Consider the following 19,822-nt stretch of genomic DNA (forward strand, 5'->3'; position numbering starts at 1 on the left):
GGCAGCCAGGGACAAAACTCAATATTTGACTGTATGGTTAAGAAATGGGGAATTGGGTGTATGAAATATGTTGTTAAGTGGCAAAAAGTAAACGGGTTTCCCGGGAAGGGATCGCTGAGTGTTAACCAGTTAAAGAAAGTAGAGAAACAGTTGCGGGAGGAGGAAGTGAAATTATTGAAATAAGGGAAAGTTAACACTGTAGATTTGCGTAGGGTAAGCAATGAGAAGGAATGTTTGAAAATGTGGATGATGGAAGCAGAAAGGAGAGAAAAGAAAGCAGCTCTGACAGAGTTGCCTAGAGAAGTGCATGGAAGGGAGGCTGATGCAGAATCTGCCCCAGCGCCTCTTCCGCCTCCGTATAACATGGAGAACAAAACATAATTTCCCTGTTCACACGCTGCGCCAAAAATCGGTCCACCCCGAGGATCGGGTCCCCCGACACAAACAGAGTAACATAGTGTACGCTGTTAAGTGCCAGAAGGATTGCCAGGATTTATACATCGGGGAAACCAAACAACCTCTGGCGAAGCGGATGGCACAACACAGAAGAGCTACCTCGTCAGGCCAGGACTCTGCAGTCTATTTACACCTACAGGCCAGTGGACACTCTTTCAATGATGAGGATGTGCACATCCTGGACAGGGAGGAACGCTGGTTTGAGCGCAGAGTCAAGGAGGCCATTTACGTGAAAAGGGAAAGACCATCTCTGAATCGAGGAGGGGGCCTAAGGGTACATCTGTCACCATCTTACAATGCTGTGATTGCAGTCATTCCCCAACTCTCTGTGAATGGGACTCATGGCCATTGATCAGTGGTCTTTGATCAGTGGGTTTTGGTCAGTGGTTGTTGATCAATGGTCATGAGAATTTGCATAATTATGATTAAAGAACTGACCTCCCAGCCCATTGTTCCTTCAGGGGGCTGGTTTCAGTCATTATGCAAATGTACTGTTTATAAGATTGGGGAAACCTGCAGTCAGCTGAGACTGAGAAGTCACTTGGATGAGTGACGAAACGTTTCTCCCACAAAACGCTACGTCCAGATGAACAGATTCAACTTTTGGAGATTCCCCCTCCCTAAACAACTAAATGCCATGTTGCCATATCATTTTTTGATTGGTCGACATGGTACATTTTTCGACCAGTAGGAAAGGGTGGGTTTTTTTGTTGTCCTTTTTGCTCACAGGCGGAGAGTGCTTTCAAGCGCTTTCCTTATAAAACACAGTTTTTACCGTTTCTTCCCGCTGTAAATATAAACAACGATAGTATCCAGGAAGAAATCCAAACATTGCATATATTTTTATTATAACTCTGGTTTTACGAGGCCTATCAACACAATTTAAAAACTGGTATAAAGTCCACACTTTTCCCGTCAATTGTTCCTTCTGTCCTGCTCACATCTCCAATGGCTGTAAACGTTGTCAATTAACGTGGCTTCACTCCACATCAGCCACGCCACTTTGATAGCTAAAACACCAGTGTGTGTGACAGGATGCTATCTTAGCCTGTCAATGACGTTGATTAGCTGCGTATATACGAATGTGAATCGCATTATTGGCTGGACTATGGGATAAGGTGGCATCGTTCTAATCCCATATGGGAGCAGCCAGTCACTTACTGACTAACACTGCAAAACAGAATTGTTAAAGTATTTATTTTAATTTCAAATCAGGTTAGATTTTTTTTGTGCGCAACGCAGATTTTTTTTTGCGCAGAGACCATGCCAGCAGTGCGCAATTGCACACGCGCGCAGCTAACAGGGAACATTGGTCATGTGTATTATGTTTAGTCCTGCTTCCTCTTTCTTGCCAGTCTGATTATGTTACTCAAGCGTGAAACTGCATATCAAGATGCTGAGTTCACCCTGTCGCCAGCATCTGATCAGTTACAAATATAGATAATTTTATTAATTTATTAATACATGGGAGAATCTGGTGGTTTATAATCGAATATTTCATTGAATTAATGTTTAAAAGACAGTCTTGTTTTTTTATTTGTTCCACAGTAGCCTCAGTGGTCTTTAAAGGCCTTGGAGTAAGTAAAGAATTAATAATACAAATGTAGGGTTAGGCAGTATTCTCCATATAAAGTCAGCAAGTAGAAATATGTGCTCCATTTTAGAAGCTTTAGAGAAGCTTGTCTCCTTTTCTCTGTGTTTGCACTCCTTGTCCCTAAAACAAAACATAAATTTTTTTCCCCTGTGCGCATTCCTTTGAAGAAACTTTCCTTGCAGTGGTGAGGTAATCAGGGCTCATGATGGAATTTCTGTGGAATGATTTGAACCTGTGGAATAACCTTGTGGTACCGGAACTTTCATAATACTAATCTTGTGTTTGGATTATTGATTCACGTTCGTGTTTTAAATAAACACCTAAATAAACCTTTAGTACTAGAAATAGTATAAGTTCTGCCTGCCTCAGTGGTCCGTTGACAGCAAGTTTTTATTATAATTTTATTTCAGATGAAATAAGAAATGAACAGCCTAGGCAAAAAAATGCCTTTAGGGTTTAATGAAAGTATTAAAAGTATCAAAAGAATAATGATGATATAAGATTTAATAAGATTTAAACTCTTAATACTGATCAAATATATACCTAACATATTTACTGTATAATCTGCATTATACAAGTAGAAAATCATATTCAAAATCTTATTTTGAAGGGCAGTTGTGGAGCACTTGCAATTGGCCAAAATCCAGGACAGCCCAGTGGCTTTGAAAACTCAAATGAGCAGAGTCTTCACAAGTACTGCTTTTACAATGAATTCTGTTTTTCATATTACTATTTTAACTTTTATCCTTGTCAAGACTACTATTCATCTGGAGTATTGTCCACCTCATTGCCAGTGTGAGTGGGAAATCTACAGTGTGTCGTGCTTTGGAGTTGAGGTTATTCCTGTTTTCCATTCCAGCACAAAGGAAGTGTAAGTAACCACAGTCCTTAACCGCTGATTTCTGTGACTGTTGTGGTTAGACTGAAATGCCTTCAATTTCTCTTTTAGATGGCTTCTGGGGACAAGAATGTATTCTATTCCTGAGAATGCATTTGCAAACTTGGCCAATATTTCACAAATGTAAGATACTTTCTACAAAACTATCCTCTTTCTTTCAATCTAGTAGATTACTACTCAACAAAGTAAATAAACAATATTGACAGTAAACTAGTGCTTAACCAATTACCTTCATGATCCTCTATTGCAAGTACTGACTGAAGACAAAAATTACAGTTATTGTAATAAAAATAAACCTCTTATTATATATTATATTTTATATGAGACTTAAAGGCACTGTTATCTCTTAGTATATGTTTCCTATATGCTTAATAAAAATGAGACTTTCAACAAAACTTTTAACTATTCTAACTATTAACATTACGGGCATTTTTTTCCTTCCCCTCAAGTAAAAGTTAAAGCAGAACTGAAGTATATACTGCCCTGGGTCTTATAGATAACATGATGGTTGATGCAGAAATGAAAATCAGTGTATGTTGCTAATGCAGAGCTGATTGAGGTGGAATGTATGGTTCAGAAGGGGTAGAGTATTCATAGCTCACTGGTCTGGTTAAACGCAGAGAGCTCTACTTTTGGTAGAAGGAGTTTACAAAGTATGTAGCCTGTGGACTACTCTTGTTTGTTTTATTTTTGGTCCTCTAGTCAGAGAAATGTATTAACCAGCTATTGTGGTTTTAGCAGCCTTTTAATAGAATAGAATAGACTAGAATAGAATAGAATAGAATAGAATAATCCTTTAATTGTCCCACAAGAGGAAATTTGGTTGTAACAGCAGCAAGAAAAACACATATACAAACAAACAGTATACAGGACACAGAACAGAAACATACACATTTTTTTTTACATATTTACATCAAGGACAATAGTTACCAAAAACAGAGTACTGCACAGTTATTAGTACTGTACCGAATATGTGTTAAAAATGGCATCTAGTGGAACAGGTTATATGTTCAACAACTTACCACTGTGATCAAAAAAAGAGACATCCTTGTCACATTGCAAACTCTGATTTAAATTCAAAATACCTTACTAAGGTATTTTGTCATTAAACACACAGTCATAAAGAGCAAATAAAAATGAAATGATTCCGTAAAGACCACAAGAATGGCCAGATTGAAGTAACATCTTCTGTTGTGCCTTGCTCTTCTGGACATTTTCATTTCTAAAATGTAGTCTTTCATTTCATAACAACGCTGTCAGGTTTAGTAATAACAGCTTCATTTGTGTAGCACATTTCAAAAAACAGAAAACAAAGTGAATCACGGTTTTGATAAAAACCACACATTAAAGATTAGGTTAAAACATATTGACTTATGGATTCATAAATAGACACAAAATCATCCATACAACCATAGATTCATTCAACTCGAACCTCAGTTTTTGCCGGAATCAGATAAAAGACATTTGAATACATGCAATTGGCTAATTTCAATTAGATTAAATTTAATTAATGCAGTGCCAAATCACAAGAACAGTTACCTCAGGTTGCTTTATTACTACAGTAGAGAAAAAATCTCAACAATCAAATAACCCCCTGAGCCCGTACTTGGTCACGGAGGGAAGGAAAAGCTCAGTTTTAGCAGGAAGAAACCTCTGGAAGAACCAGGCTCAGGGAGAGCCAGCCATTTTCTGTGACTAAAAGAGGAAAGCAATTTATTAAAAGCATACCCTTGTTTCTGTCTGAAGTTGTCAACACTATCACTCTTCAGTGATTGCCTGTGTATTATATGCAGTGTGCATATAATACACAGGACAACCTAACTCGAAATAAACTCAAGAATGGTAGAAACTAGACTAAGAAACATAGGTCGCACAGAGAATAAAAATGAATGAATGAACAACATTCAAAAAACCCATGAACACAAAACACTTTAGTCAGTGACGCAGGTACCCTGACAGCCTTTAAGTCTGTAAGACATGCCTGTAGCTTAACTAATTGGTTTCTGTTATCTGCCTTCATGCATAAATAAAGCTGGTATTATCTGCATAGCAGTGAAAATGTATGGTATGTCATCTAATAATATTATCAAAGGAAAGCATGTCTTATTTAAATTGAACTGGTTACTGCATAGAACCCCCTGGAACTTAGCAAATTTTGTGTGGTGAGCAGAGATGGGCAGTAACGCGTAATCCGATTACTTTTTTCAAGCAACGAGTAAAGTAAGGGATTACTATTGCAAAAACAGTAATTAGATTACCGTTACTTTCCAGTAGGAACGCTGCGTTACTGCGTTACTAAAACCGTGATTTTTTTTGCAAGAATGTCTCATGACAGTGACGTAAAGCAAGTGCGACGTTCGTGACAACATCTGTGTGCAGATCAACAATGGATAATATATCAAGTGCAGGAGAGAGTATGAGCATGCAGCATTTAAAGTGTGGAAGTACTGACCTTACTTTAAGTATGATTCCATAAAAAGTGACAAAAACATTAGTGTCCGTTGTGCGTGGGAAGAAAACTCCTTTTTACAGCGAAAAACCCCCCCAAGCAAGCACCGAGTGCGCAACGACGTAATGGGAAATTCACAGAGAAACTCGTGGATTCTTCAACTGACTGCTGTGGCACACCTGCACCAGGGTAAACCTCCGCCTACCACACTCCTGCTTTACAGGTGAAAATAGAGCAAAAGGACCGCTAGTCTTTGATTTTATTAATTTTCTGCTGTGTTTTACTTGCATCTATTTGAAAGAGTGAGTGTAAACACACACAAAAAAAAGAATTATGTGCAGGAATGTGCAAAAAATAGGTTTAAATATTAAACAAATTTCTTCCAGTCAGAGAATGTTGCATATAATTAAATTTTTGCTTGATGCATAAAGTTAAAAGATTAAAACTAATAAAACAAGTTTTAAAAAGGGACCTTTCCATTTGATTACATTTTGTATGATGGATTATGCAAAAAAAGTAGAATTGGGCTGAAAGATCTATCGCTTTATCACCTATTCAGGTTGTAAATCGTGTTTTTAAAAAGTAACTAAGTAACTAAGTAATTAATTACTTTTGAAAATAAGTAATCAGTAAAGTAATGGGATTACTTTTGGGGGGAAGTAATCAGTAATTAGTTACTGATTACTTTTTTCAAGTAACTTGACCACCACTGGTGGTGAGGGGTATCAGGTGCTGTACTAAGGTGTAGCAGGACAAGCAAACGATGAGTCCACTGTCAGAGAACATTAGTAACCTTCACTAGTGCTGTTTCTGTGTTATGATAAACTCTAAATCCTGACTGAAACTCTTCAAATAACCCATTCTTCTGGGAATTATACTGTGCTGTTTTACAACTGTTCTTTCAAGAATGTTTAAAATAAAAAGAAGGTTAGAAATCAGCCTATGATTAGTTAAGATAGCTGAATAGTAATGTATTTTAAGTAAAATACATGCGTCTGGGAAGGGATCTCAGTTTTGAGATCCCTTCCCAGATGCCTTAACGCCCACTCACATCCTGGGCCATCTGATCTCAGGAATTCGCATGATAAGGTGGGGCCAGGTTTCACAATGAACTCACCCGAAACTCTGGCTGGTTGGGACCCACACCCAGTTTCACACCTTGGCTCAGGTGATTAGAGGATCATCAGGGGGTCCTTTTGTCCCTCTGTAGGGGGATACTCCCACTAGGTTTATATCTGGGACTCTCCACCATTTGACCTTAGAACTGAAGAAGCTTCTCGGATGAGAGGTGAAACGTCTTCAAGTAACTTAAAGAAGTCCAGACGCTTTTCTTTGCAAGGTCCTTTGACTACGATGACCTGGATGACTGAGAACCTTCACAGACATATTTTAAGTAAAGGTTAATATGTTGCTAGGAGGTTGCAGTAGAGCTGCAGTGGTGAGTTTTAAGTTTTGGAGAACAAGCCATTTATTGTCTTGTCAATAAATGGCTTCGGCCCATACATCAGAGTTGTGAGTTTCTAGAGCTTTATTATCAGCTATATATATTTTTTTCATTCTTATTCATAGTTGTGCTTCTTATCCATCCAGGATCTGTATCTAATAATGTTCTTATCAGAAGATATCAAATTTGATTCAGTGACCATCATTTTTGTCTTTAAAAGTTGTTCAGACAATTAACAGTATTTCTCTCTCTATTTCTTTCTAAATCTCTCAATCTTCAAATCAGAAGTTGTACTTTGTTTGTGTGTTTTTCAGATACATATCTGATGACAGTACATTAAGATATCTTGAAAGGCATTCTTTCTACAACCTGTCCAGGGTCACACACATGTATGTAAATTTCATGCACAAAAATTTAACATGTAATTGAAATTAATCATCAAATGAATGGATTTATGCTTCAGTAAATACAAATAAGTCTTGTATCATGTTTCCTCTGTCCTGCAGTAGTACTGGCAAAATGATTTTCAAAGATCTGGCTTTTTTTAATGTTGGAGATGGGTTGGTTAGATGTAAAACATAATTATACAGTAATGTACCGATTATTTCAGCAGATTATTCAATCCTTACATGGTTCTTCTCGGTTCCTAAATCCCACCAGCTTCTCCTTTCAAGTACAGGGTTACTGTGCTATTAAACCCTTGTCATTAGCTTTGCATTTTTATATAACAAGCCCCAATATGACAAGCCCCCTTTCCTGTCAGATACTCATATACTCAAACACATGTATAACAGGTTGAAAGTGTTACAGTAGATAACTTGTGAAAAGATTTCTATGGATGTTTCTATAATTAAAACAGTTTTGGAGATATCTTAGACTGAAAAAATTTTTTAGGCAAAAAAGCATTACATGAAAAAATGCAAATATTTTGTGTTTGTGTCTCTGTGTATGTTTTCATGTCCAACAGACAACTAAATGGCATCAAAACACTGTCATATATTGATCAAGATGCTTTTAAGAATCTGCCTAATTTAAAATATCTGTAAGTATGATTTTATTTGTTTATTTATATTATGACTGTATTGTTTGTTTTCCAAATAAGCAACATAAAAGTTATGTACATTTATTGATTCTTGACTCAGCTTTCTTTTAATACAGTGGGATCACAAACACAGGTCTCACCACCTTTCCTGGGCTACAGCATATTCACTCCAGCCAAGACCATTTTATATTGTATGTAGCATTTAGTCATAAATATTCTGCTGCACATTCCTCTAATAATTTGACTTGAAGCCTTTGTGTGTGTGTTTGCTCCTTTTTAACAGAGAGATGGTGGAGAATGTTTTTATCCAAGTCATACCTGCTAATTCCTTTACTGGAATATCTCTGAATACTTTGACTATGTGAGTTTAATTTAATGTCAATGACTAATAATGCAACACATTTTATCTCTTAATTTGCCATGTTAATGGAGCTTGGTGATGACTCTTCATACTTGCTGGCATATGGTTATTGGTTAGGTCTAGAAAGACGGTCATGGTTTGGGATAAAATTCCTTCCTTCCTTCCTTCTGTCCATGAGATGTTATCACTTCAACCTCCTCAAAGCATGGAAAGAGGCTCAAACTGTTTCTCTGGTGAGCTATAGTGATGGAAAGAGATGAGTTGGGGCTGGAGGTGCTAAATTCAACCATTCCCACCTCCCTCCATTGTGATGACCACCTCACAGAGGCCAAGAGAGTGGATATTACTGCATTGCAACAGTGTTTTGCAGATTTGTTCTCCCCAGTAGCAGCTCGCTCATAGGGCACCATTTTGAAACAGTTCCTGAGATGGATAAGACAGCACCCATCGCATCCTGCCTGCCTCCCATGACAAACAAAAAAGGCAGTTCTTGGGGCTGGCTGGTTATTGCCACTTGTTTATCCTGAACTTTGTGGATCTGACCAGCCCCTTGAAGGATCTCCTTCCAGTGGACGGAGCAGTGCCAGGTGGCATTTGTACAGGTGAAGAAGGCTCTCTGTGAGGAACCCCTGCTTCACACTCCTGACTTTCCCCTCCCCTTTGGTTTTGCAGACCCACGCCTCAAACTGAGGGCTGGGGACTGTTTGTCACAGCAACTGTAAATAGACTGGTACTTCATGAGTAAATGAGTAATTGGAACACTTTTTACTCTAAGCTTTTTTTCATCCAATCAAACAGACAAACATACAGCAATTGTTTTCTATGACTTCTATGACTAAGTGTTTTGTCAAACAGCGGCACACACTCCCACTCAGCTGAATGTTTCAAGGACAACTGGGGGTTCAGTATCTTGCCCAAAGATGCAGACTGGAGGAGTTACCACACCTGACCAGAGATTGTAGCCCAGTATATTTGAGAACTCTACCAACTACAATACTTTTGGTTATACGCCTTATGTTAAAGATGCAGGTTTGCACATCAGTCATATCTTGATGGCTTGATTTAAAATCGTTTTCCAATATGCATACCCTGCAGATTATGACAACAGAATGTATTTAATGTCGTTTCCAATGGCATACATGTCAGTGTGAAACAGAGATGGAACTAACGTTTAACAACAAATTTAATTATGAAGATTTAAGATTTACAGGGTTTTCTTCCCCTTTTTTAGTGTGCTGAATAGCAATGGTGTGAAAGAGATCCAGGACTATGCTTTCAATGGAACCAAACTGGAGGAAGTGTATGAACTTTTGATTTATTCACTAAACTGATAGGACACAAGATTCAATTCACATCTTGTATTTATTTATTTCTTGTCTATATAGTTTGTGTCTGAACTTTACTAACGTGCTTGATAGATGGGATAAGTCATAGGTAGATTATAGCCTCAAGTGAACAAGCAATTTTAATGACTAAAATTTCTGGGCAGGGTCAAATAAGGTTGGCCCCTTTGGTAGTTGTAGGTATACTGTTTCAGATACTTTAAAATGTTCTAATGTCATTGATTATGGTTTTCAATCTTTTTTTTTTGTTGTTTAATTCAAAATGGACATGAAACATTGTACAACAGTTCATTTCTTTGTTATTCTTGTCAGTTTCATTTTACTAAACACACTTTTCAGAAAAAAATACATTTTAAAACTGAAGGTTTGGTAAAACTAAATAGTTTTTATCATGTCATTTTGTTCCCCATCTTTTCCCAAATATTCAGGTATCTTGATAGGAATTTGGATTTAGAACAAATAGAGGAATTTGCATTTTATGGTGTGATTCAAGGCCCAACTCACCTGTGAGTACAGAATTCACAAAAGACAAAGTGTTCTTGACAAAAATCTCTCTCTCTCTCTCTCTCTCTCGCTCTTTTATTCTCTCTCCCACCCTTCCTTTATATAAAGACAGAGAAAGACAGAGAGAGAGAGAGAGCTCTGTAGCCCAATGAATTAATTCTTAACTATTTGTCTGTCAATCCAGAGATCTTTCAGATACCAAAGTACACTCTTTACCATCAAAAGGTATGAAGAACATTGAAAAGCTCCAAGCTAAAAACACATGGGCCTTAAAAATGCTGCCCCCCTTAAGAGCTTTTGTTCACTTACAAAGCGCTGAATTGACCTTCCCAAGCCATTGCTGTGGTCTTAAAATGCTGAAAAGAGGGCAAGGGTAAGTCTTGGGAAAATATTCCCTGTTTTTCTTTTACTTGTGTACCCCTTTCTCCTTTCTGTTGTAATGTCCATAGTATTAGGCTTTGGTTATTCTCAAAAGCTGTAACTAGCTACTAGCTAAAAATTTTAGTGTATGAAAAAATAGTTACTTAGAACATGGCAATAATTTAGCATTTAAACATTTGACAGTTGAAAAAAGATGCACTGTAGATTGCAGCTTTTGTTTTGTCTGTTTCCATCTTTAGCCAAACATTACACAGAATTTATACTGACTTAACATTCACTATGCTGTCCTATATAACCTGCTCAATGACTGCTATAAATTTACAGAAACAAAAAAGTGAGCTAATTGTAACATCAAACCCTACATAAGGTCATAACAACTTGCAATGTGTGTTGTTTATATATTGTTGTGATTAATTGCTGTTTTTTGACTGTTGCGATGGCTATCACAATGTGGTTATAATACTACATATTATGTTATACTTTTTAAGACTATTTTAGTCTTTAGGTGGAAACTATTGTCGAGTACTGTCTGTATCTCAGACAAGATCCAACACTCTGACATCACAAAGTGACAAGTGAAAACCATTATGGGTTTTTACTTTTTATACTTTGCATCACATGTAGTAATTCATGGTGTAATAAACACATTTCCAAAAAAGGAAAAAAAATATTATTTGCAAATTTACATTCTATTTAAAATAGTGCAAAGACAACATAATAAATGTTCATATTGATACACTAATTATAACTTTAAATGTAATACAACAGCAAGTTTAAATTAAAGTGAGTTAGAAAAAAAATTGGAAAAGTTGCATAATGACAAAAATCAGGCTTTATTTCAAATTCATTGCATGACTTCCACATCAGAAACTCAAAAGAAATCACGGACATCACATCCTCTGGCTTAAGAGGAGAGGGACATGTTATTAGGGCACAGTTTAAAAGTCAACATCTATGGGGTTCATTAATGTACATATCTTGTACATCTCCATTAATGTTGAGTGTGGCTTTGGAGAAACACATGTTTATTTGAATGATAGCCAAACCAAATTCTGAATGTATAACAACAGTCCAGAGTAAAGCATGTAGGTGCTAACTTGACCTGCCTGTGTTCCAAACCTCTTAACAATTCAAAAGCTATTTTATGAAATAGAAAAATATGACAAAAATCACAGGAATAGTTAATGTAAAAAGACTTTCATTTACAGTGTTCTTAAAAGAAGAGATAATGAAACTCAGTGGTAAACATAGACTATGTCCTAACTGTTTTAATAGTAACAAAAAAAAGCACATATGGTCACTTGCCTTTGCATTTTTAATTAAAAATAGGCTTTAAATGATTTGAAGATTATTGCATTGTTTTTATTTACAATTTACAGTGGGGCAAAAAAGTATTTAGTCAACCACCGATTGTGCAAGTTCCCCCACTTAAAATGATGACAGAGGTCAGTAATGTGCACCAGAGGTACACTTCAACTGTGAGAGACAGAATGTGAAAAAAAAATCCATGAACCACATGGTAGGATTTGTAAAGAATTTATTCGTAAATTAGGGTGGAAAATAAGTATTTGGTCACCTCAAACAAGGAAAATCTCTGGCTCTCACAGACATGTAACGTCTTCTGTAAGAAGCTTTTCTGTCCCCCACTCGTTACCTGTATGAATGGCACCTGTTTGAACTCATCATCTGTATAAAAGACACCTGTCCACAGCCTCAAACAGTCAGACTCCAAACTCCGCCATGGCCAAGACCAAAGAGCTTGCGAAGGACACCAGGAAAAGTATTGTAGACCTGCACCAGACTGGGAAGAGTGAATCTACAATAGGCAAGCAGCTTGGTGTGAAAAAATCAACTGTGGGAGCAATCATCAGAAAATGGAAGACATACAAGACCACTGATAATCTCCCACGATCTGGGGCCCCACGCAAGATCTCATCCCGTGGGGTCAAAATGATCATGAGAACGGTGAGCAAAGATCCCAGAACCACACGGGGGGACCTGGTGAATGACCTGCAGAGAGCTGGGACCAAAGTAACAAAGGTCACCATCAGTAACACACTACAACGGCAGGGAATCAAATCCCGCAGTGCCAGACGTGTTCCGCTGCTGAAGCCAGTGCATGTCCAGGCCCGTCTGAAGTTTGCCAGAGAGCACATGGATGATACAGCAGAGGATTGGGAGAATGTCATGTGGTCAGATGAAACCAAAGTAGAACTTTTTGGTATAAACTCAACTCGTCGTGTTTGGAGGAAGAAGAATACTGAGTTGCATCCCAAGAACACCATACCTACTGTGAAGCATGGGGGTGGAAACATCATGCTATGGGGCTGTTTTTCTGCCAAGGGGACAGGACGACTGATCCGTGTTAAGGACAGAATGAATGGGGCCATGTATCGTGAGATTTTGAGCCAAAACCTCCTTCCATCAGTGAGAACTTTGAAGATGAAACGAGGCTGGGTCTTCCAACATGACAATGATCCAAAACACACCGCCCGGGCAACAAAGGAGTGGCTCCGTAAGAAGCATTTGAAAGTCCTGGAGTGGCCTAGCCAGTCTCCAGACCTCAACCCCATAGAAAATCTGTGGCGGGAGTTGAAAGTCCGTGTTGCTCGGCGACAGCCCCAAAACATCACTGCTCTCGAGAAGATCTGCATGGAGGAATGGGCCAAAATACCAGCTACTGTGTGTGCAAACCTGGTAAAGACCTATAGTAAACATTTGACCTCTGTTATTGCCAACAAAGGTTATGTTACAAAGTATTGAGTTGTATTTTTGTTATTGACCGAATACTTATTTTCCACCCTGATTTACGAATAAATTCTTTATAAATCCTACCATGTGGATTCAAGGATATTTTTTTTAACATTCTGTCTCTCACAGTTGAAGTGTACCTCTGGTGCAAATTACTGACCTCTGTCATCATTTTAAGTGGGGGAACTTGCACAATCGGTGGCTGACTAAATACTTTTTTGCCCCACTGTAAATGTGGTTAAACAACAACCCACTTTCGTCACAAAATTTGTATTTGAAAATATGCTTGTAATTCATTCCCTGAAAAATAACTCTTTTCATTTCTGTGCAAGACACTCTGAGGCAGTTATCTGCAACCTGACATGGGCTACTTCAGGAAAGCTGCAGCTGTCTTCTGCAATGCTCTCTCAGAGGTATCTGGAGTACAACATCTCACAACATCTGAAATCTAAAAAGTTTGGTATTCCAACTCATGGCAGTGCAAATAGCAATCCCAACAAACTGATTTGCCCAACCAAGAAGTCTCAGGATGATACTTTGTTCTATGTAAAAACATATTCAGAGCATCTCAGTGAAGTTTTTGACTTTTCGCTGTGTAATGAACTTGACGCAGATGATGGACCCTCATGCACCCCCCTGCCTGATGCTTTGAACCCCTGTGAAGATGTGATGAGTAAAGACATCCTCAGGATATTGGTCTGGGTCGTCAGTTTATTTGCCATTTCAGCAAACCTATTGGTGCTCTTCATCCTGTTGACCAGTCGACAGAAAATGTCTGTTACCCGTTTTCTTATAGGTCATCTGGCATTTGCAGATTGCTGTATGGGGTTCTACTTGCTGGTCATTGCATTTGTGGATTTCTACACACGCTCCAATTATCATCACTATGCGATTACCTGGCAAACAGGAAGTGGCTGCAATATAGTAGGAATATTATCTGTGTTTGCCAGTGAGTTGTCTGTGTTCACATTAACTCTAATCAGTCTTCAGCGCTGGAATGCCATCTTCTCAGCTATCAGGCCAGACAGAAAAATGAGGTTGCGTCATGCATCTGTGATAATGCTTGTTGGCTGGTTGTTGTGTGCGTTTCTTGCACTGCTGCCAGTAGTTGGTGTGAGCAGTTACCAGAAAGTAAGCATCTGCTTACCTATAGACACTGGGACAACTGCTGCACAGACATACATTATTTCTGTCTTGATTGTTAATGTCACTGCTTTTATGGTAGTATGCTTATGTTACATCCACATCTATTTTATGGTACACAATCCCAATCATAACTCCAGCAGATACGACGCGAGCATGGCCAAACGTATGGCTGTTATTATTTTCACCAACTTTTTATGTCTGGCTCCCATTTGTTTCTACGGCCTGTCTGCAGCTTTCCACCACCCGATGATAACTGTCACAGATTCCAAGGTATAACTTTACATACTTGTAATATTTAATGCACCCCCCCCCCTCCCTCCCTCATTTATAATAAGGGTTATGTCTTTTTCTCAACAGGTGCTGCTGGTTCTTTTCTATCCTCTCAACTCTTGCACCAACCCATTTTTTTATGCTATCTTGACAAAGGCATTTCACAGAGATATCCTGATGATGCTGAGTCAGATGGGTCTTTGTCAACGGCAAGCACACCTCTATCGAAGCCAACTAGTCAGTATTACTCCCTACATATAAAGAAAATGTCTACCCCAAAGCCCAGCATCCATATCCCAAAACAAATAAGACTCAAAAAACAAAAAGTGGCTTTTTAAATTTGATTAATGTCCATTTCTTATAGTAATAGTCATAAATGGTTACATATTCACAGACCTGATCAATCAAAAGTGTACTATGTCACCTAAACGGAGAAGTAACCATGAGGTTGAATTTCAATATTTAATGTATATGTCTTTGATGCGGTTACAAATAAATAAATAATGTCTGAACATTATACTATTCCAGCCATAAGGTGGAATAAGAAAACAGAACAGTTCAAATCACGAGAAAACAAACATTGCATTTTCTATTTTCTATTCGTTTTTAGAACCAGGTAACAAACCTTGGTCCATATGGGATTTAAAATATCAACCAAAGGGGAAAATTATCTAAACAATGGGAAATGTAAAGAGCAGGTTTATCCTAACTTTTTGTGATCTACCATTTATTCTAAACATTCTAAACTGCTAATTTAAACGAACAGCAAGTGAGACCCAGGTAGGCTGCAGATTGTTGGTTGTTCTGTATAATTAACTGCTCTTTTCTCTGTAAAAAAAAAAAGGCTACTTATTAGATTGTTTTCAGGGTAAGAAGCATAAAAAAAATTAAAACAATGTCTTGTTCACTGATAAAGCCACTGACAAGCCATTATGATCCACTGTAGCAGACTAATTCAACCTCTAATAAATCTATTTATAATCAAACTGGATCCTTGCCATTAGTATATGTAAATAACTAAAATGAAATAAAATAGCTCCATTTGGGACCACATCTTATCTGTTCATCTGGACATAGCACTTACACATCCTGGATAGTGAGACACACTGGTTTGAGTGTGGAGTCAAGGAGGCTATTTATGTGAAAAAGGTAAAGTCATTGGTCCGGGTCTTTGATCATTGGATGTTGATCAATGTGGCAGGGGTTTGGGACTGCTGCTCTACAGCATATCTCTAAACCCAGCACTGTCTCGTACCATGCTGCTGTAGACTGATTTGTAAACCTTCAAAACATCAAAAGCTGAAGGGCGGTCGGTGGGATCCTTCTTCTTGCACTTCTCATGGATCTGAAAAAGATGGAAATGGACTAAATCCCCACCAGGTACCTTTCCCATAAGGAACCACGTCACATCTGGGATCTTCCAAATATCGGTCTTCTCATCATACTCTGGCATGAGATTGTCTGAAAATGGCTTTCCATTGTTTCTGAATGGCCATAGCTGCTCTGGGGCAACAAAATCTCCAGTGACCTCCCGATGGCCACATTTCACTGACAAGTTTCTGGACATATCCACTTCAGGAAGTGCATCAAGGTCATTCACTACTAGATGAAAGTCATTTGTCAGTAGAAATTGGGACAGAGTTTTCTCAAGGCTGTTTGAATCGCACATAACTCGTCGCCCAACTGGGCTGTTATGAAGGTAATGGAGGATGGTGACGTAATCTATAGCTAGCCTCAGCCGCATCTCCCAATTGTTGTGTTGCTGGTAATGCTCTTTTTCAAGAACATCATCCAGATTAAGCAATGAGCCAAACGGGTGGTGTTCTGTCAAAATGATGTGCTCTTCAAGGCAAAACCCCACCAATTGAACCACCTGGGGGCTCTGCAGGGCCTGTAACATTGACAATCCATGGAGAAAATCCTCCAAGTAATTGAGAGATGATAGCCTTGACAGAGCTACCTTCTGGCCTCTCCACTCTGCCAAATAAACCTGAGGAAAGAAAACAAAATAGATGAGATTCACAAGGTCTACTGACTGTTGCCAATGATAAAAATTAATATTTTTAACAAAATCTGTATTTTTAACTGTACAAACCTGCCATGTATTACTTTATGACATAATCAATTATTTTAGCTTTATTTATGCTTTTTTTTCTTCTTCTTTTTGTATGTCCCGTCTGACACTGTAGCAATTGGTCTAAAGGCCAAGAAAAATGCCCAACAGATTTATTTTACCAAGTAGACCATTACGGCTTTTGCTATACTGGTCCACTTGAATGTCATATTTCATTCAATCTTATTATTATTATCATCAATTTTATTTTATTTAAATACAATAAAATCAAATATCAGCTCCCCTGTTGACCCCCATAGTCACCCTCATTCCCCAGAAGCCATCAAAAGCAGGGGGCCCAGGCGACTCAAGACACGGGCCCACAGCAGTAGCACCACCACAGAGCATGGGGCGACCCCCCCGACTCCACTGCAGAGGTAAATTACACCCACTCTGGCATTTAGTGAATTCAGTAAAAGACTACATGAGACAATAGACATCCAGGTAGAGTTCATCGTCCACCTCTGCACCTCATCAAGAGGCACTCTCAAGAGCTCAAGAGAGATTTTTTTTTCATGGCAACGAATGTGAATGTTACAATTAAGTTACAAGCAATTTGCCCTAAAACTTTCTTTTTTGAACATTAAACAATGTGGGATCTGTATAACATCAGCGTACTTTGTATTTTGTTGTGACATGTTGTCCAGTGTCACAACTATGATAAGTTGCTAAAGTTACAATGGGAAATTAACATGGAATCTCTTGACATTACATTTATTTGATACACATACAAACTTAGCCAATACACACACACACATATACATATATATAAAAATCTGTCTACCTTTTTCACTGCTCCCTGGTCAATCAGCTTCAGCTCGTGTACTTCAGCATTTATTTGTAAACACTGGAGCCAGGCGGTGCAGTCTTTCATGGTTGGCATTTTAAAGTGTTGAGGCACACAGCCCACCAGAGGTGAAACTTGCTGCAAACCAGGCTGATACACAGAGTCCAGATAGAGGTAAATGAAGATATTGGTAAGAAGGAAAGCAGCAGCACATATTCCAACTACTGGAACAATGTAGGCCACAGTAGTCCTGCTGCGCTGACCCACTGTGCCCTGCATCTAAAATAAAAAGAGGAATGACAAAAGGGATATTGTAAGTGTACTAATTACAGCTACAGATATTAAAGAGTAGGACAACACGAGGCTGAAAAGCAGTATTTTCCTGCCTTACTCTCACACCCTTTGGCCACTGTGGTCAGAGGTATATTGTGTGGTCAGCTGTACCTGCTGTGTAGCCTTAACAATGGTGTGTGGTGGTCCTGTGTACCACAGAACCACCACACCACCATCCTGGTTAAAGTAGTAAATGATGGAAAATAGTTTTTCTTTAAAGATTTTCGGGAAAATATCCACTAGCCTATCTATTTTCTTATTCTCCCAGTATTAACAAATGTAACGAAGTAACAAATTACTTACTAGTGATGTTCGATTCGTGAACGAATCGTTCAAAACTCGAGAATCACTTTACTGACTCGTGAATCATGACACACAAGCCCAACTGACTCACTGACTCATCCCTGTTTCTGTTAGCAAACTAATTCGCTTAGTAGAAATATATCTCGCTTATAATTAAAATTGCGGAGGGGAACAACAGCCAGTTTCTTAACAAAAGCATTTCTGCTCTGAACTGGAAGAAAAAACCCTGAGTAGAAGCTCACATCAAGAAAATAGCTCCTCGGTTTACAGTAGCATCGCTCTGCTAACATGCTAACAACACATTTGAGCTACTCACCCCCTCCCTTCCTGTGTTGAATCGTAAGCATAAGCAAATCACTCAGGACTCGCTCACCCCCTCCCTCCTGTGCTGAATCGTAAGCGAATCACTCAGGACTCACTAACCCCCTCCCTCCTGTGCTGAATCGTAAGCTTAAGCGAATCACTCAGGACTCGCTCACCCCCTCCCTCCTGTGCTGAATCATAGAGCGAGGGAACGAATCACTCACTCACTCACCCCCTCCCTCCTGGCTCACAGCTTCTTCTTCTTGGTTGGCACCCAATGTTAAGGCGCATTACCGCCCCCTGGCTCACAGCTCAGTGGACATTTAGATGAGAAAATATATATATTTAACACATTTAAGGAAAATACTAATAAAAAAACAAAAACAGATGTTTATTAAGCAATTTTGATAGGAAATTGCTTAATTTTAGAAATGTTTTTGCTCTTTTTTGCTCTATAAAATAGTTGGTTTTTTTTTTTAGAATCATTCATCTTAGCAGTGGGATTTACATGAAAAGAGAAACAAATTAAGTTTGAGTGAAAATGTAAATTTTTTGCACTCTCTGGTCAACTGACTCAGTGAATCAAATGACTCAAAAAATCCGAATCACTTTGGTGAGTGACTCATTAAAACTCGATTCAGTAAAAAGAATCAAATTTACCATCACTATTACTTACTTTAAAATGGTGAACACACCTTCATTCATTTTGGTGTGCTCAACTTTATTACTGGGAATAAATCCAAAACAAATCTATGCCAGGGATAGAGGTAATGTTCTTGATAACTGTACATCTACTTTTTTGCCAGCCACTCACAGTCACTATTTTTCAAATCTCAGCTGTGTTTCATCATGAGTGACTGGCTGTCCCTGTCAATTCCTGTCATGTCTTAAAACCAGTGATGGGAATAACGGCGTTACAAGTAACGGCGTTACTAACAGCGTTACGTTTTTCAGTAACGAGTAATCTAACTAATTACTATTCTTATCGTTACAATGCCGTTACAGTCACTAACAAAAAAATGCGGTCCGTTACTATTTTTCAACAAACAAACGGTTGAAGCTGTGTTTAGCTTACCGCATCTTATATCAGTTGCACGGAAGTAGCTGACTACGTAAGCAGAGATGGGCGCGTTACTGTAATCTGATTACTTTTTTCGAGTAACGAGTAAAGTAAGGGATTACTATTGCAAAAACAGTAATTAGATTATCGTTACTTTCCCGTAGGAACGCTGCGTTACTAAAACCGTGATTCTTTGCGAATGTCTCACGACAGTGACGTAAAGCGAGTGCGCCGTTAGTGACAACAGCTGTGTGCAGATCAACAATGGATCACATATCGATTGT

General features: G+C 38.5%; 2 protein-coding genes across 3 annotated transcripts in view; one reads left to right on the top strand and one right to left on the bottom strand.

The window, feature by feature from the left end:
• Positions 1-2,757: 2,757 nt before the first annotated feature.
• On the top strand, positions 2,758-14,915 carry LOC102209723 (thyrotropin receptor-like). Its single transcript, XM_005751329.2, has 11 exons — positions 2,758-2,921; positions 3,000-3,071; positions 7,156-7,230; positions 7,809-7,883; positions 8,000-8,074; positions 8,167-8,244; positions 9,476-9,544; positions 10,016-10,093; positions 10,276-10,464; positions 13,556-14,639; positions 14,727-14,915. Exons 1-11 carry the CDS (start codon positions 2,758-2,760, stop codon positions 14,898-14,900), a joined length of 2,133 nt encoding a protein of 710 aa, XP_005751386.1. The 3' UTR covers positions 14,901-14,915.
• Positions 14,899-19,822, bottom strand: part of pomk (protein O-mannose kinase) — a 28,847-nt gene continuing 23,923 nt past the window's right edge. Inside the window, exons 1-2 of one of the 2 annotated variants that reach the window (XM_005751325.2) lie at positions 17,017-17,503; positions 14,899-16,629 (exon numbers count right to left, since the gene is read on the bottom strand). In XM_005751325.2, coding sequence (XP_005751382.1) covers positions 15,859-16,629; positions 17,017-17,100 — 855 coding nt within the window. In that variant the 5' untranslated portion in view covers positions 17,101-17,503 and the 3' untranslated portion in view covers positions 14,899-15,858. Of the gene's footprint in view, positions 16,630-17,016; positions 17,504-17,536; positions 17,819-19,822 lie in introns of those variants that run through there. The other variant, XM_005751324.1, reaches the window with a different exon arrangement.

The sequence above is a fragment of the Pundamilia nyererei genome, unplaced genomic scaffold (assembly GCF_000239375.1).
Source record: "Pundamilia nyererei isolate P.nyererei 1_Seehausen unplaced genomic scaffold, PunNye1.0 scaffold00306, whole genome shotgun sequence".
Lineage (NCBI taxonomy): Eukaryota > Metazoa > Chordata > Actinopteri > Cichliformes > Cichlidae > Pundamilia > Pundamilia nyererei.

What these genes read in the sequence shown, in the direction of transcription:
- LOC102209723 (XM_005751329.2), top strand. Translation starts at nt 2,758, where the DNA reads ATGAATTCTGTTTTTCATATTACTATTTTAACTTTTATCCTTGTCAAG. An exon ending in CATTCCAGCACAAAGGAAGT is followed by an intron (nt 2,922 to 2,999) that starts GTAAGTAACCAC and finishes TTTCTCTTTTAG; the next exon opens with ATGGCTTCTGGGGACAAGAA. An exon ending in GGAACCAAACTGGAGGAAGT is followed by an intron (nt 9,545 to 10,015) that starts GTATGAACTTTT and finishes CCAAATATTCAG; the next exon opens with GTATCTTGATAGGAATTTGG.